Consider the following 16,414-nt stretch of genomic DNA (forward strand, 5'->3'; position numbering starts at 1 on the left):
CCACAGCATAAATATAGGGATTACAAGACAGACTAGAAGATGAGAGAGAGAAAATGGAGGAGAAAATAGAAAAAAAGAAGGAACATTATGAGCATCATCCATCATCCTCGTCTTCTTCAAAAGCTTGCATTGTGCAAAGGATTCTGGATAGGTAATCTGATAAGTATTATATCTGATAAATCTAGAGCTTGCTTATCTTATATTAGGAAATTCCCATTTCATTTACTGGGGAACCTGCATGGTTTAGGGGCACCAATTTGAAGCACTAGGGCAAAGCCCTGAGAACTATTCTAGAGACTACAGGAAATGAATGACAAGGGTACAAGCTATTTTGATAGGGTATTCCTTTATTTTCCTGGAATTGTGCTACCAGGCCAAAACTATCATGATTAATTTACTGTTTGTACTTATCAGGAAAAGGTGACATTATTTTGGGTGATTTTAAATGTGGGCAAAACATTTGGAACTCTAACACCTACATTTGTCATTTCTTTGTAATTGTAATTTTACCCTCTGTAATTTCTTAGCATTTTTACAGGCAGGTATTGTTTTTTAAGACTTAAGTCGAATTTGGGACTTTTACCAAAAAGTGGTTCTCGATTAAATGTCCACGTCTGCACAAAAAAAAAAAACGCGCCCCTTTCAGTGCGGAATCTCCCGTTCTTTAGGAGTTTCAAAATGCCCGCCTTCATCCTCCCATCATGCCATTCGATACATTCAAATAGATTTTTTCCCCTCTTCCCCACACAACGTGGGGGCCTGAGTATCGCTGGGTCAATGGCAACGAACCAGCACGGAGTCAGTACGGCCCTGTCGCGGGATCCTCCCCAGGTGCTCGCTGAATCGCCTCGAAAAAAGGCCGGCCAGCTGATCCTGTTCACGGCACGGCACCAAACATGAAACTGAGGTTCTGCCAACTTTCCCGTGCGGGCCAGAGTCCCTCCTACTACTCCACCGAACTGCTGAGTCTCTGTAGCGGGAGGTGTACCCAGTGCCGTATTTTGAGGGCTGCAGCTGTTGCTCTGGGTTCGCTGCAATAGAGGAGGTTTTCAGTGCGGAGCTTAATTTCAGCAGCCAACAAAATCGCTACGGGACGACCCCCCCGTTAATACGCTGCTTTTCCTACATTGCAACTGACCCACTAGGACCTCTCGGCAGAAAGCAGCAATATAACCCACCGGGGAACACCCGCTTCGGCCGGCGACATGCGCTCAAGCTCCCTGCTCCTGTCTCCGCGCTGCCACGTAAGAGGGGTGGAGGGGTGTAACATCTGCGCTCCACCCCGGCACTGAAACTTCATAAAGCAGCCGACTGAGAGACGGAAACTTCACGGACTGCTTGCGGATTGACACAAATCGCGCTGTTTTAACCCTTTGTCATCAAGCGAGGCGTCGCCTCTAACCCTTGTTATTGACAATAAATAAAACTGTTAATACTCGCCACAAAACATCACAAAAAGCACACCTTGAATTCTAGTAATAAAACGACTGCTGCAGGTAAAAATTGACACCAGGGTTGTGATTTTTGTTCTGCACGGAAGGTAATGGAGGTTTGTTTTGTTTCAGAATGTAATGAAGGAGTTCTCTGCAAACAAGAGACAACTCCCATTCATAAAATCTTGAAATGTCACGAAATCAAGACTGAAGGTTTATTTGCTAATCTGTGCGACTTTATTTCTCACGGCCAGACCCGGCCACGGATACAGCTCGCATTTCGGCTTCAGGAAGCTCTGCAGCCGTGGAGACCCCCCGGGGCTAGTCGGACTCAGAGCCCAGTTGAATTTGGAGGGTTGCGTTCCGGGCCGCTGTTGCCCCTCCTCTGCAGACACTCCAGCTGCGGAGGCAGAAGACGAGAGACGACACGTTCGCTCGCCGACTCGCCCGCCGTCCCTCCCGAGACTCGCCCGACCCGCTCGGTCCGCCCGCCGACTCGCAGCCCAGCCGCTCTGCCCAGCGACCATGACCTCCGCGAAGCAGAGGACCAAAGCCAACGCCGGCGACAAGAGCTCCCCTCCGCCGCCTGATGACGTGGCGAAGCGCAGCCCCAAGGCGGCCAAGGGGGTCAGCAGCCCGGCCGGCCCGGGGCTCCTGGGCCGGGCGCTGACCGCCACCTTTTACCTGGCGCTGGTGGCGGCGGCGGCGGGGCTCGCCGGCTTCTACCTGCAGAGAGTCCGGGACGAGCTGAGCCAGACCAGCCGCAGGCAGGAGGCGGCGGCGGCCAGAACCGAGGAGCTGGCGAAGACGGTGGAGGCTGTCCTGCAGCAGGTAAGCACCCCACCCCCCCAGACTCCTGCCGCCGCGTCCCGACCAGGTACTGACTGAAGGGGGCACAGGCGGGTTGGATCAGGTCCGAACCAAACAAGAGGTCGCCTGAGGGGGATCAGTCATCTGGGGAACGTGGGAGGAGAGAGCTCGGAAGCGAGTTGAGGATTTTGAGAAATGCGTTAAAAAAAGTGAAGCCTACTGAAATGTATACCGTATTAATTGTTCCGGTATCTGCAAAGTGGAATCTGTGCAATTTATAAAAGTTATCCGAGTTAAACGTTCACTGAGTTAATGTGCGCTAAGTATTGTGTTTTAAACTGACTTCTGAGTAACGGGAGGAATGCGGGCTGGTCGGTATCCGATTTTCCTCGTCTGCATCAAAGCAAGTCCAGGGATCTATTAATCAGATTTACGCGTAGAAATAATATACACAACAAACCTCTCGGGTGTCTAGATTGTTTCTGTTTAAAAGGGATTTATATAATCATCAATTAGGCGGCTGGAAGAGGTCCTTGGATCGATTACCTACTGCCTAACGAACCGGCTACACGGCACGACCAGCCCCTCTTGTCTCTGAACTTTGTTCTAATCGTCCAGTGCGATATGTAATCACTCTTAATTTCACATCTTCTTCCCCACAGTAGATTTGTGGATTTAGGTCTGTTGCACTAATATCATTATTACTCCCATCTGTCTTCTCTAAAATCACGGTGGAAAAAGCGAGATCGTGGAAGTAACCGAGTGACGGTGAAACGCGCCTGCAGAGGAAGGGGGGTATCTGTATTACTCGGGCTGACTGTGGTCTTGAGCTGACTTCGTTAGCAATGCGCATTAAGAGCGCACTGCAGTGTACTGTAGAGACAGACGATTCTCCCCGTTAGAACGATGCGTTCTGTTTAATGGAGTTCAGATTATCACAGGAGGTGAAAAAGGTTTCCTGCTGAAGAAATAATTGTATCAAGTAGTGTGTATTCACCGTCAGGTTCAAGGGCTGTGACCTGGTGCGGTTCTGAATGCGTCAGAGATAGAATAAATCGAGGTGGGGATGGCTGACTCAACTCTGTAGGTACCATAGTCCTTCCTGGTTATCTTATCTCAGATACTGGGAAAAAAAGGGCTATGATAATATAATGTATTTCTCTGCATCTCTCAGAGGAGCAGGGTTGATATGCCCTATTGTCCTGACTAAATATCCACTCCAGGTTTGTTTAGGCTCCTGCCTAAAACTCCCCTTAACTCATTCAGTGATTTTCTCACTCCTCCACGTGATCTGTGCAGAGGGGCTGCAGTGAATTTCCCCCAAGGTGTCAAGAGCTTTGAGATCCTTTTGGGTGAAAAGTGTAGTATAAAGTTGCAAGGGATGATTATTATGATTGTTGCTCAAAGCCAGATCTCAGCCAAACCACAGTGCTGGCATCACATTTCAGACAATTTTCTGAACAGTAAATTAGCAGCGACTTCACATCTCCACACCACATTAATGGTTACAAAGTCTTCCAGTATAAAAGTGTAAGAAGCATGCAACAATTCATTGCACTCACAAATCTGAAGTTAAAACAAAGTGAAGTTAAAGCCTACTGGGACTGTAGATCTTTCACCAGGAATAGCGAACGCCTGCACTATTCTGTAATGTTTTATAATCCTCCTGTCACACTCTGCTGTTCTCTGCGTGTCAGTGCTGAGGTTTGCCAGCAGGGGTTCCCCTGGACCCACAAGGCTCGCACTCATTTGAGCTTTCATGTGGTGGAAGCCAGGTGAGATCTCGGGATCAAGAAATGAGACTAATTAGCTAATTAACAGGCTAGATGAGCTGAGGGGCCTCCTCTCTTTTGTAATCTTCCACTGTTGTTGTTTTTTTTGTTTTTGCAAAATGCCTGCTAAGACTTCACAGGACCGTTGGGATACAAGTGCTCGCTGGTCAGGCACAGGCTTGCTGAATGCCCGCTACGGTCTGGGATGCCACGCAGTAACAGGCTCTTTGTCATTGCAGGTGGACACCATGAGGCTCACGGTCGGCAGCTTCGAGTCCTCTTTAAAGGACGGCCAGAGCGAGCTGGACAAGACCAACCGGGCCGTGAGGAAGGGCGAGGCGGAGACGCGCCGGATCGAGGAGGTCCTCCACAAGCTGCAGAACGAGATCCTGAAGGACCTGTCGGACGGCATTCGGGACGTGAAGGAGGCCCGGGAGAGAGACTTCTCATCCCTGGAAAAGACCGTGGAGGAGAGACTGACGGAGCTCACGAAGTCCATTAACGACAACGTCGTGGCGTTCACCGAGGTGCAGGGCGAAACGCAGAGCGAGGTGCAGACCCTCAGGGAGAAGGTGCAGGCCGTTGAAGGCCTGAGCGCGCTGAAGCACGAGCTTCTGGCCGTCTCGACGGCGGTGGCAGACCTGCGCGCCAGCAGTGAGGGTAAAGCCGAGGTGGCAGAGTCCTTGAAGGCGCAGGTAAGCTCTCTGGAGGAACAGCTTCAGACGAGGACCAGGGAGGCCGAGTCCACTGTCCAGGAGATGGAGGAGGTGAAGGCCGCAGTGCAGGTCACGACCAGCTCCCTCAGGGAGTCCCTGTCTGCCACTGAGGCCTTCCTCCAGTCTCTGTCGGGACAGGTCAAGACCCTGGAGGACGGCCTCGAGGAGGCCACAGCCACCCTTCGAGCCCTGGAGCAAAACCTGCAGGCTAAAACCGCCAGCGCCGCTCAGGGCAGAGAAGACTGGGAGCTCAGGTTAAAAACTGTAGAGGAGAGCGCAGAGTCTCTCGTCGCCTCCGCCGCTGAGCAGTCCGAAAAGCTAGAATCCGTCCTGTCCAAGTACGACTCTCACGAAAGCGCGCTGGCCACGCTGAGCCGGGACCTGCAGACGCTCAGGCCCTCCGGCTCAGAAGCGGAGGACACCGACGTGCTCAGCGCAGTGAGGAAGATAACAGAGGCACAGGAGGCCTTCAGCGGTGATATCGGCGTGCTGAAGAACAGTCTGGACGAGCTCCAAAACGCAGTCGCAGCGCTAGACCGCGCGCAAAAGGAGCTGTCATCCCTGGACGAGGGCCAGAAACAACAGGCCGTGGAGCACGGGCAAAGACTGGCGACGCTGGAGGAGGCCATGAAGGGGCAGACAGTGGCGGACAGCGTCGGGGACCTGCAGGCCTCTGTCAGCCAGGCCAAGAATGACCTGCAAATGCTGAGGACTGCAGTAGACAGTCTCGTGGCCTACTCAGTAAAGATTGAAACGAACGAGAAGGACATCGGGTCCCTCAAGACTCTCATGGATGAAACTAAAGCTTCTGTGGAGGCACTTTCCATTAAACTAGAGTTAGTCCAGGAGAAGGTCTAGTACGGCCCTAGGGCTTCACTGCCACACACAGTTAAAGTAGCATTAGAAGGTGGACTACTGTTGTTTGAATTGAAGCCACGCATTCGGACCGCACTGTAGGTTTGTTTCTGTCGCATTGTCTGAAAGGAATGTTTCTCAACATGCAGAGCCACTGCAAAGAGCTGCAGGATGAGCTCAGGTACAGGGCCTTCGGAACTAACAAAATGAGATGAGTTTGCAGGCTGTGTACCAACAATTTTCTAACAAAATAAAGTTTTACCACAAAACCTGTTTTGCATAATCGGCCACCGTTCTGTCTTTAGCGCTCTGGGTAGTGCTGCTCCGTCCTGGTGAACCTGCAGGTCTTCAGTGAGAATCGGCTCTTAACGGGCTGAATCAGTGTCATTGGACAGATTTAGCAGGTTCTCCCAGGTCTCCCAGTTCTCCCAGACACACTGGCCCTGCAGGACTGGATAGCCCTGTCCTGCGGCACCACTGTTTGGTTGTGTTCTAGCTTAGCTGTTCTCTGAATCCCCACTGCTAACCGGCAATTTTTCATTGATTTTGAAGCTTAGACTTTTGGTTGACTTGTTTCTGGACTCAGTCCTCAAACTCAGTCACTCTGAAGTGCTTCAAAAATACTTCAAGTTCAACTTTTCCCATCACCTCCAGCATAGAGAATTGTAAGCCGCCTCTACTCAAGCTGTTTACCTTAATGACTGACAGACAGACTACAGGACCGGGGCTGGGAAGTCCTGGGATAGAGATGGTATTCCTACAGGACCGGGAAGTAGGAATTCCTACTGGGAAGCGCTGGGATAGAGACAGTGTTCCTACAGGACTGGGGCTGGGAAGCTCTGGGATAACAATAATAATTATTAATTGCTTACACTTATATAGCGCTTTTCTGGACACTCCACTCAACTGCTTTACAGGTAATGGGGATCCCCTCCACCACCACCAGTGTGCAGCCCCACCTGGATGATGCGACGGCAGCCATAGTGCGCCAGAACGCTCCCCACACACCAGCTCTCAGTGGGGAGGAGAGCAGAGTAATGAAGCCAGTTCAGAGATGGGGATTATTAGGAGGCCATGATTGGTAAGGGCCAATGGGAAATTTGGCCAGGACGCCGGGGTTACACCCCTACTCTTTTTGAGAAACGCCCTGGGATTTTTTAATGACCACAGAAAGTCAGGACCTCGGTTTACGTCTCATCCGAAGGACGGCGCCTGTTTACAGTATAGTGTCCCCGTCACTATACTGGGGTATTAGGACCCACGTGGACCGCAGGGTGAGCGCCCCCTGCTGGCCTCACTAACACCTCTTCCAGCAGCAGGATAGAGACAGTGTTCCTACGGGACTGGGGCTGGGGTAGCTCAAGAGTAGCTCATATTCCTTTTATTATCTTTGGAAGGTACCATGCCAAAATGGGAACATTTAGACCTGGGGTCCCTACCCCCAGTCCTGGAGAGCCCCAGTCTAGCAGGGCTGTCCAGTCCCAGTCCCAGAGGGGTCAGTCTGTCTGTAGCAGGGCTGTCCAGTCCCGGTCCTGGAGGGTCAGTGTGTCTGTAGCAGGGCTGTCCAGTTTAATGGGTTCTTCCAGTTCTTCAGGTGTTGGAAAATTTAAAGAAAAAAAAAACAGCAGACACACAAGTCTCCCAGGCCAAGACAACCTTTTTCTAAAGTATCTTGCATTATAATTATTTAGATATTTACATCTCATTCCAGTCAAAATACATCTCCAAGTAATGCTCCTATTCATGCGGTCCAGTGGCATAACACCATTTCAGATCAAGCTGTGGACCAGCTCATGGCCAGTGTACTCTCTCCTACAGCCATGTCATTCGAGGAGGCCCAGGGGGCAGTAATGTCATGGGGGGTGCCGGCTGCTGAGTGTCTGATGACTGCAGTGCTACGTGGCAGGCGGGCGGGGAGGAACCTGGGGTGATCGCTGTACGCGGTGACAGAGGAAGTTCGTTCGGGGTGTGGTACCCCAAAAGCAGAATCCCGATTAGTCAAGTCACAGCCCCTCTCCACGCTGAGAACAGTGGGCTGCTGAGAGCCCTGTGTCAGGACAGGCTGCACAGCAATGACATGCGACACGTACACAACCGTAGTGTGTGCGTTGGCATAACTTCACAACCTGGATTCAACATACAATAATTAAAGAGCTGACATTTGAAACACATAGTAAACAACAGTCAAATATATTTTTCATCAATCAGGTTTTAACATTCGTTTTCGATATATTTTATTCATTTATTCAGCCATAATGCATTATTCCTTGTGTAACCCATTTCACTGTTTTCATTAAGGCCGTTTTCAATAAAGCCCAACACAGATGTACATCAGAGTGCAGAATATCACCTGTATTACTTTCACTTTAATATCACAGGATAGTCATAGGAATGACTTTCACCTCTCTACCCTTCTCACACAGAAGTTCTGGGGATTTGAATATCAGTCTAGAACAGTCAAGGAAAATCCAGGAAAAAAACCTTTCCATCTACTCTTTTATAAACAATTTCCAAGTTCTTCCATTCACATGATGTTTGTGAATCATCGTTTGGTTTGAATTTAGGGGCAGAGCAACATCCTGCAGTGGGGGCAGAAACGATTCCTGTCTTCTGAGTTAAGGCACCTCAAGCAGACAGAGCCTCTGAGCTGCTGTCTACAACAGGCAGTTGTTTCTAATACTCCTGCCAGAGGCCGACATCCAGTCTCAGGTCAGTGCCCAACAAGCTTGGCTGCTCTCAGACTGGGGCAGTGGGGAAGCTGAGGGCCGAGAGGAGGACTGGTGTTCTGGACTGAGACCTTGAAGGCTGTAGGTTTGAAACCCGGGCGAGGCCCTTCTGCTGTACCCCCGATTGATGGATATAAATGTGTCTTAGGATAAAAGTGTCTGCCAAATTACTGAACCAATAAAGCTGCCTAAACTCTTGGCGGAAGTCATTTCCTTTTCCAAAATCCTGAAATGTCTATAAGAAATGTATGTAAGAGAAAGTTCCCCTCCCACTCCCATTCAAATCAGAAATCTGAATACAGTACAAATCACATTCTGAATGGGACGAAGAAACTCCTGCCAATAATCTGAAGTGAAAAGAACATACAGTACTAACCACTGCCTGCATTACATGGGCCTCTCGTTGTACCAACGGACGCACTTGACTGCTTACTGCAGTAGTAGGCGAGAACTTGCAGAAGTCTACAGAGGAGAGAAGGCCAGTCTGTCCCCCTCGCTTGTCTGGAAGTTAAAAGCTAAATGAGGGTCCTATCCCTTTGTGTAAAGAAGTGCCTCCTGTTTTAGGTTTAAAATGTACAGCACATCCATATAGTTTTGTGTTTCACTTTGATTCAGAATAAATCCACAGGACTGACAAAACCCTTGAGGTCTTTGAATTCCTTGATCAGATTCCCTCGTCCTGTTTTTTTCACTTCAAGGTTCTGCTAATGCAGCCTGTCAGTGTGGGACACTGCACTTCTCTGGACTGATTCCTGGGCAGCACAATGTTTTTTGTAACATTCAACAGTATAAAAAATGATTAATCCCCGGTGCATTGTACAATTTTAACATATCGTTTTTTGACATTGTCTTAAAATGGAATAAGAGAAGCTCCCTTTATTGGCCATATTCCATTTCTCGTGTTAGGAATTTGTCTTTTCGCAGACCCCAGATTGCTCTCCATGAGACACACAGACAGGGAGAGAAGCTTTGAGGTCAGAGTGCAGGGTCAGGCATTTATACGGCGCCCCTGGAGCAGCTGGGGTTCAGGGCCTTGCTCAGGGGCCCAACGGAGTAGGATTCCTCTGCCGGCCGCGGGATACAAACCGGCAACCTTCCAGCCACAGGCGCAGATCCTGAGCCACAGAGCCACCTGTGGTTAAGACTAACCCCATCCACCCATTTTCTAACCTCTTCATCCAAGTCAGGATCATCGGGGAGCCAGAACCTATCCCAGCAAGCCACAGGCACAAGGCATGAAGACCAACCCCAGCTGTGCCAAAATATTCTGAAAGGTCTTTAAGCAGAACCTGTCCACAGTCAAAATAGGGAAATTAAAATTAAATCAAAACAGTACATCCACAGCCCATTAGTTCTTAAATCAGTATATTTCTCTCGTCAAACAGTTCACACATTCATAATTTGTTGCTGTAATGTGATGTGCAAAACCTATTAGAATTATTCAGATTTAGATTTGATTCTAAAAAAACGCTTTACCATTATGCTATTTCCTACGGAACACACCTAAATTCATTCTACATTCTATCAAAAACCCAAAATACAAAACAGTCTTGGATCTAAAGAAAAGGTTTTAATTCGGACCATTTTCAACCTGAAACCTAACCAGTCAATAAAACTGTTTGAAGGCCAATCTAAATCGATCTCGTTTAGCTGACTAGCACTAACACACACCATGACTTGCCCTTTCTTAGAGTAGAGATCGGAGCAGAACTGAGTAGAAGACAAAAGCTCTCTTGAGCTCAGCTCTTTGCCGTTTTTTAAAACGCGATGCTGAAATAAGAGTTTATTCACCAGGCTGATTTCCCTGAGCAAACATGTCGCTAACTTCTCGCACTTCAGTGAGCTGCTGCTTTACACGCTGGAGGTCTGATTTCACCACTGTCAAGTTAGAAAAGGTGTCTTTCAGCAGAGCGATTTCCCGCTCCTTCTCCAGTATGTCTGAGGCCAGCCTGCCGATCCTCAGGGTGAGGTCTGACACGCGGGGCTCCAGCAGGGAGAAGTCCTTCCTCATGGTAAACACTTTGGGTTTCAGGTCGCTTGCGAACGTCACGGTCTTCAGAAGCCTGGCACGCCCACTTTCCAGGTTTAAAAGCCTTTCTGAAAGCCTGGCGTCTTCCTCCTTCAGCTCTGCAAGCTTCCGCTTGAGAAGGTCCACTTTGTCCGAGTTCCTCTCGGAGGAGCTTTTCAGCTCGGACGTTCGGGCGATGCTGCCGACGAGGAGGTCCCCGATCTTCTGGACCATCTGCTTCTCGGCCTGCTTGACCTTTTCCCCCAGCTGCTGGGCGGACGATAACAAGGCCTCGACCTCCGACTCCAGCCCGGACATCCTCCTGAGGTCCGTCTTCACAGCAGACACCTTCACAGCCACGTCCTTCGTGATCGAGGCCGTCTTCTGCTCGATCTGCGCCACGGCCCGAGACAGCGCAGACAGGTTCTCCTCCGACGCCTCTCTCTTCGCCATGAGGCTCGCTGACCACTCTGTCAGCTGGGCGATGTCTTGCTTCAGTTTCTCCATTTCGGGCGGTTTGGCCTGGCCCTTCAGCTTGGTCAGAAGGTGCTGGGCACTTTCAAACTTCATCGAGAGGAGAGAAAAGAGAAGGCACTTTAAAGTAAAAAAACAAACGGAAAAAGAATATAAAGCACAGATAACCGTTTCATAATGCAATTTTAGAAAAGAAGACACTTCACTGATAAACCACAGACTAAAATAATCTTGAAACCTAACAGAACAGCTGCTGTCTTCCTGTAACCTGTTCTCCTCAGATCCCAGGAGCTGAGCAAGGCTGAGCTGATCAGTAGTAAGACAGACATCTGAGGAAAACCAGGATGCTGCTGTGAGTGGTGTTGGTGGACCAGTAGGAGGTGCTCTTCCATCTGGACCTGAAATTCCAAATCGATGTCTCAGGTGACCTGGGACACTGTGCTGTAGGAGGTTACATCCTTCGTGTGAGACTTTAAACTGAGGTGAAAGTTTCTCATTCCCCCTGACCTGCAGTGCAGTGCAGTGCTGTGTGTCTCCCAGGTGGAGCAGCACGTCAGTGGGGTCCTCTCCTGTTGTATTTTAAGTGTCTACGCGGAATCTTTTGGGAAAAATTAACTATACAAAATGCAATGAATTATTACTTATTGAAAACACACAATGGATGAATTCTCTGTGTTGAAAAGAGAGAGACAAAATTAGGAAAAACATTTTATTTGAGCTTTACAGGATTTGATGTCATCACAGTATTCCTCAAGAATCTCACAAAGGGCTTAAGTTGAAATTCAGTGTACAGTCTGACTGGACAGCCAGCAGCTATTAAACACTTTTAAACTTTTGTCCCAGACATTCAATGTAACAATACAAGTCCCTCTTAAGATGACGACCTGAGAAATTACAACTGAGACTTGTACTCTAAATTAGTCTTAGAATAACATCTGATATCTATGCTGTGAGGCTTATTTTGACACAAATGCGATGGTCCTTTGGAATTGCAAGTGTTTTTCCAGCACCCCAGTCCTGAATGATTGTCTCCCTCCCTCTCCAACACTGAGAGACTGCAGTCTTGCTCAGCCTGTCTAACAGCTGGCCATGCAAATTCTATGTAATATTCATTCACCTTTAATTCACAGATCCAAAATGATTCTGACACAATTGCCGAACTTTTTGTGGACTTTAAATAAAGTTTTACAAACTGGTACATAGGCAAATATGTAAAAAAAAAAGCTAATTGCAGTTTGTGAGCAATACATTCATACACCAGTGATATTTTCTTATTAGAAAGAAGACACTGCATAGCAAAATGACTGCTGCTCAGCTGTGATTGAGGCTACACTACGACAAGCACATATATTGCATATACAGTGCAACTCTGCTTATGGTGGTTGTGATAAATTGTGATAACCACAAAAAGCTCTTGTACTTGTCCTCCGGGTAACCAGTAGAAACCAGGTTGATCGTGCTTGTCCTTGGTCAGTTTTCCACGGCTCCTTCTCTGCTCTGCTCCTCTGAATGTGGTTCCCTCCTGGCCCTTTCGAACTCTCTCACCTTTTCCTTGATAACACCCAGCTCGTTTCTCAGTTTGAGAATGCTGTTGTCCACCTCCAGGGCATCCAGAGCGGTCTTGATTTCCAAGATCTCGGAGACGACCTTGAGCATGTTGTCCTCCATGTTGAAGACCTGGACAGTCAGGTCCTCCACCCTCTTTTCCAGGCCGGCCAGTTCAGAGGACACCCTGAGGATGGAGCGGACGGCGTCCTCCACCACGGGCAGCTGCTCCTCGCACTGCCGGGCGCGGGGCTGGTACTCGGCGATCTTGGCGCTCAGCTCGCGGCCCCTGCTGCCCAGGGCCTGGTGCTGCTCCTCCAGCCTCTCGATCTCCCTGCGGTTCCACCTCACCTGCTCCTCCACGCCCTCCACGTCCTCACTCTCCGTGCGCTCCAGCGCCCTGGCGTTCCGCTTGGTGCTGTCCTCCAGCTCCTCCAGCTTCTCCGAGATGGACCTCATTGTCTTTTCCGCTTTGTTTATCTTTGCGGTCACCTGGTTGTGTAGGGCCTTGGAGTCCGACTTCAGATTCCCGATGTCCTGGGTGATTCCCTCAAGGCTCCGCCTCCAGACGTCCGTCGCATTCTGGAAGCTCCTGTTGATGCTCTGCATGTTCTGCGACACGAACTGTTCGCCCCCCTGCACGGCAGCAATAACACTGCGCAGGCCTGAGACATCGTTATCCATCTTGGCCACCAAAGACATGGAGGAGAGCGCCCCCTGGAGGTCTTCTTCTGAGGCGTCCAGCTGCATCCACAACATAAAACAGGCGTTGTCTATTTTAATGCCATCATGTCGTTCGCGATTCATCATCATCCAGCACTGAGATGTCTTAACACACATCAGATCACATGCAAAAGATCCAGCTTAGCGGTCGTCAGGGTTTCTGAGAAACAGAACCTATATTGTAGAATCAATCAGCTGTTAGTCAATTCAGAAACTTGAATGTCCGCCTCATGTTATGCATTTGGTTTTAAATAAAAAGGAATAAAATCACATACAGAGTCCTGGCTCAAAAACTGATTTATATGTGTGGAGTTTCTCCAGTAACTAAACTAAAAAACACCTTGAAGCTAAACTCCCTCTCATGAAGTCCAAAGCTTTCTAGTGGGTCTGTTCTCGCACAGCGCAGCCTCTCCTCCAGCCTCCTGAAGTGTTAAACATGTTCAACACCTTCCACACCAAGCATGAAGGCGGCTGGGCTTCTGGAGCCAGCCTAATGGAGGAAGAAAATTACCTTTCTGGAGATTTCACTGATTTCGTTGCTCAGGCCCTCGATGTCTGCTGCCTTTTCATACAGTAGTCTGGACTTCTCCTCAATGTCTGCAAACCGAGCAGCCTGCAGAAGCACGACCCTGTGGAATAAACACAGGATTTGTGGTGAGAGGAGCAGCTACCCAGAGTGTATTCCAGAGAACAGCCCGAAGCCTTTCTCAGGAGCACAGCCTGGAGCCGATTTCAGGAGCATGGGGCAAAAAGTGACGTGAAAACTATCCTTCCTGGCCAGTCAAAATTCAATCATAATAATAATAATCATCTTCTCACTCTTCTGGACACTCCACTCAAAGCTCTTTACAGGTAACGGGGACTCCCTTCCACCACCACCAGTGTGCAGCCCCACCTGGATGATGCTCCAGTCTGCTCCCCACACACCAGCTCTCAGTAGGGAGGAGGACACCGTAATGAAGCCAGTTCAGAGATGAAGATTATTAGGAGGCCATGACTGGCAAAGGCCAGGGGGGAAATCTGGCCAGGACACCAGGGTTACACCCCTACTCTTTTCGAGAAACACCCTAGGATTTTTAATGACCACAGAGAGTCAGGACCTCGATTTATGTTTAATCCGAAGGACGGCACCCTTTTACAGTACAGTGTCCCCGTCACTAACCTGGGGCATTAGGACCCACACAGACCGCAGGGTGAGCCCCCCCTACTGGCCCCACTAACACCTCTTCCAGCAGCAACCTTAGCTCTCCCAGGAGTCTCCCATCCAGGTACTGACCAGGCTCACACCAGCTGAGCTTCAGTGAGTTGCTAGTTGTGAGTTGCAGAGTGATATGGGTGCTGGCCATATATAACATAATAATATAATTGATTAAATCGATTAGGGTTCTCCAGTTCCGGGACTGGAGACTCCCCAGTTTAATGTTGTTGCTAGCCTGCTCCTTGAGGATAATAATAGTAAGAGACGTCGGTTTAAAATCCCCCAGCCCTTCCCCTAATGGCCACCCAGGTTCCAGTCTAACAGCACGACAAACAAAGCCGGTGTGTGAAGCACCGCTGTGCCCTTGGTCGCGCACCTTGAGATGCAGTGTTACTGCCCCTGGATACGGCCGTACTACCTCATATTCAAGCGAGTTTTATACACAATGTACAACATTTCAACGCATCCTGCACTATCCGGGTAGCGCCTCCTCGAAACACAGTCTGAAGGGAAGGACGGCTCTAATGCCAACACGACACGACACGACCCCTCTCCACCCTTAACAATCTCAGTCTCTCACACACAGTTTAAAGGGAACAGACTAAAAACTAGCACAGCTATTTCAGTATATCTTGTTACTCTTGGTCAGTCTTACATTTTAGCAGTTTCCCAGCTCAGATGGTCGCATAAAAAAATCACGCATTTGTAAAAGGGTAGATTTATAAATCGATTACAGTTATTTCCCTAATTAAATTGTAGGGGTACCTAGGCCGATACAGCTTGTGTGTGGCAAAAAGATAACAAATATACGGTCTTGTTTGTTTTTTATTGTATCCATAATACCCCAGCTATGGAGAAGCTGTGTTTTCGTTCTGTCGTGAGAACTGCTTGTGCGCTTTTGATAACACTGTAACGATACAGTTGTCATCTCCCACTACAGAAAAGCACTTCGGTAAATAAGTTTCGGATCGAATCCGCTTGTTTGTTTCTTTGTTTTTCCTAAACGTTTTCGAGAAAGCAACCTTACCAAGTGAGCACCAGGCACACCGCCAGGGACAGCAGGCAGGTTATGGTCCTGATGTCCACAGCCGACGGAGGAGACGCCGCGCTCGTCTGGCTGTTTCGGTCCGGCTCATCAGCCCCTTTCCCCGGCTCGGCCTTCGGTTTTGTCTCGGTCGTTTGCTCATGAGGTTTTCCTTGCGTCGTCTTCCTCCTTTGTTTCAGCTCATTACTAGGCATTTTGAGGTTTCCAAACCCCGTACCGTATTTCTCCTTCCTAAACTCTGGGCGGCGTTGGAAGACCAGTCCCTTCCTTGGCGCAAATCAGGGAAATAAACGAATCCGCCTGCCGAGGTTTCGGAAAACTTACTGACTTTTACAAACGCCAATTCATTTTTATAAAGTCTGGGCGCCAGAAGGTTTATATATATCTTTAATGTAAAACGAGACAAAATCTGAATAATCGGGTTTTTTTTTTGAACGACTCTTTTTGTGAATCCCAAAATGGACGGTTCCTCTAGTTTGGAAACTTTGGGGGAAAGAGGAGTACGCTTTCCACACCACGTCAGTTAGAAAGGGCAGGCGGAGTGGCGCAGCTAGCGGATTGTGCGTTCGGGATAATAGTGAATCAATTTTTTTTCTCCCAATGTTCCAGTTGGAATATTATCATTAAAACGCTGAACGAAAAGCTACAAAGCTGACACTCTTCAAAATACCAACATGTCTAATGCTGGGAGGAAGTAAAATGCTCAGAAAGGGGCCTTTGCATTTTTTTGGTTGTTGCCAACGTCATCATTCTCGGCTTTCAAGCGGAGAGCCCCCGGGACGGTGCTGACGCAGCAGGCCGGCACACCGCCCCTGTTCTGTAGGACTGCTAGCAGCACCACTGGACACCTTCCGATGGCGGAGGTCACTATTAAAGACCCGACAGGTTTCATCCGAATGAAACGGGCACCCGAGGCCGCTAGGGACAAGGAGCTCAAGAGAAAATGAGCAATACCTGAAACTGGAATGGAAGGGCAGAGAATCTTCAGAGGGAGTAGGAGTCAATAAGGAAAAACGAGGAAAGAACAACATGCATGGGGTCAGAATGAAATGCTTGTAAAATCCATGCATTTTCTCACCCCTTTTTCCAGTACAGGCTTAGAGGGAGCC

The 16,414-nt window shown here is 48.9% G+C and overlaps 2 protein-coding genes and 1 long non-coding RNA gene across 5 annotated transcripts; 1 reads left to right on the plus strand and 2 right to left on the minus strand.

The window, feature by feature from the left end:
- Window positions 1-329: 329 nt before the first annotated feature.
- On the minus strand, window positions 330-1,240 carry LOC148655400 (uncharacterized). The gene is made up of 2 exons (XR_015941266.1): window positions 1,179-1,240; window positions 330-1,031 (listed from the first exon to the last, which is right to left on the minus strand). It is a non-coding gene; the product is annotated as an uncharacterized LOC148655400 (long non-coding RNA).
- Window positions 1,241-1,340: 100 nt separating this feature from the next.
- Window positions 1,341-5,855, plus strand: ckap4 (cytoskeleton associated protein 4). Of its 2 annotated transcripts, none has more exons than XM_088646017.1 (3): window positions 1,341-1,496; window positions 1,688-2,264; window positions 4,255-5,855. In XM_088646017.1, the coding sequence occupies exons 2-3, from the start codon at window positions 1,959-1,961 to the stop codon at window positions 5,587-5,589; spliced, it is 1,641 nt and encodes a 546-aa protein (XP_088502143.1). In that variant the 5' UTR covers window positions 1,341-1,496; window positions 1,688-1,958; the 3' UTR covers window positions 5,590-5,855. The 2 variants fall into 2 exon arrangements, with proteins under 2 accessions (XP_088502143.1, XP_088502142.1); XM_088646016.1 differs by having other exon boundaries at window positions 1,407-1,540.
- Window positions 5,856-7,803: 1,948 nt separating this feature from the next.
- Window positions 7,804-16,040, minus strand: ikbip (IKBKB interacting protein). 2 transcript variants are annotated; one of them, XM_088646019.1, is made up of 3 exons: window positions 15,288-16,040; window positions 13,574-13,691; window positions 7,804-10,884 (listed from the first exon to the last, which is right to left on the minus strand). In XM_088646019.1, the coding sequence occupies exons 1-3, from the start codon at window positions 15,497-15,499 to the stop codon at window positions 10,096-10,098; spliced, it is 1,119 nt and encodes a 372-aa protein (XP_088502145.1). In that variant the 5' UTR covers window positions 15,500-16,040; the 3' UTR covers window positions 7,804-10,095. The 2 variants fall into 2 exon arrangements, with proteins under 2 accessions (XP_088502145.1, XP_088502144.1); XM_088646018.1 differs by lacking the exon at window positions 7,804-10,884 and adding an exon at window positions 11,490-13,083 and having other exon boundaries at window positions 15,288-16,032.
- Between the last annotated feature and the right edge of the window lie 374 nt (window positions 16,041-16,414).

Source organism: Lepisosteus platostomus, chromosome 9 (genome assembly GCF_059453375.1).
Source record: "Lepisosteus platostomus isolate fLepPlt1 chromosome 9, fLepPlt1.hap1, whole genome shotgun sequence".
Lineage (NCBI taxonomy): Eukaryota > Metazoa > Chordata > Actinopteri > Semionotiformes > Lepisosteidae > Lepisosteus > Lepisosteus platostomus.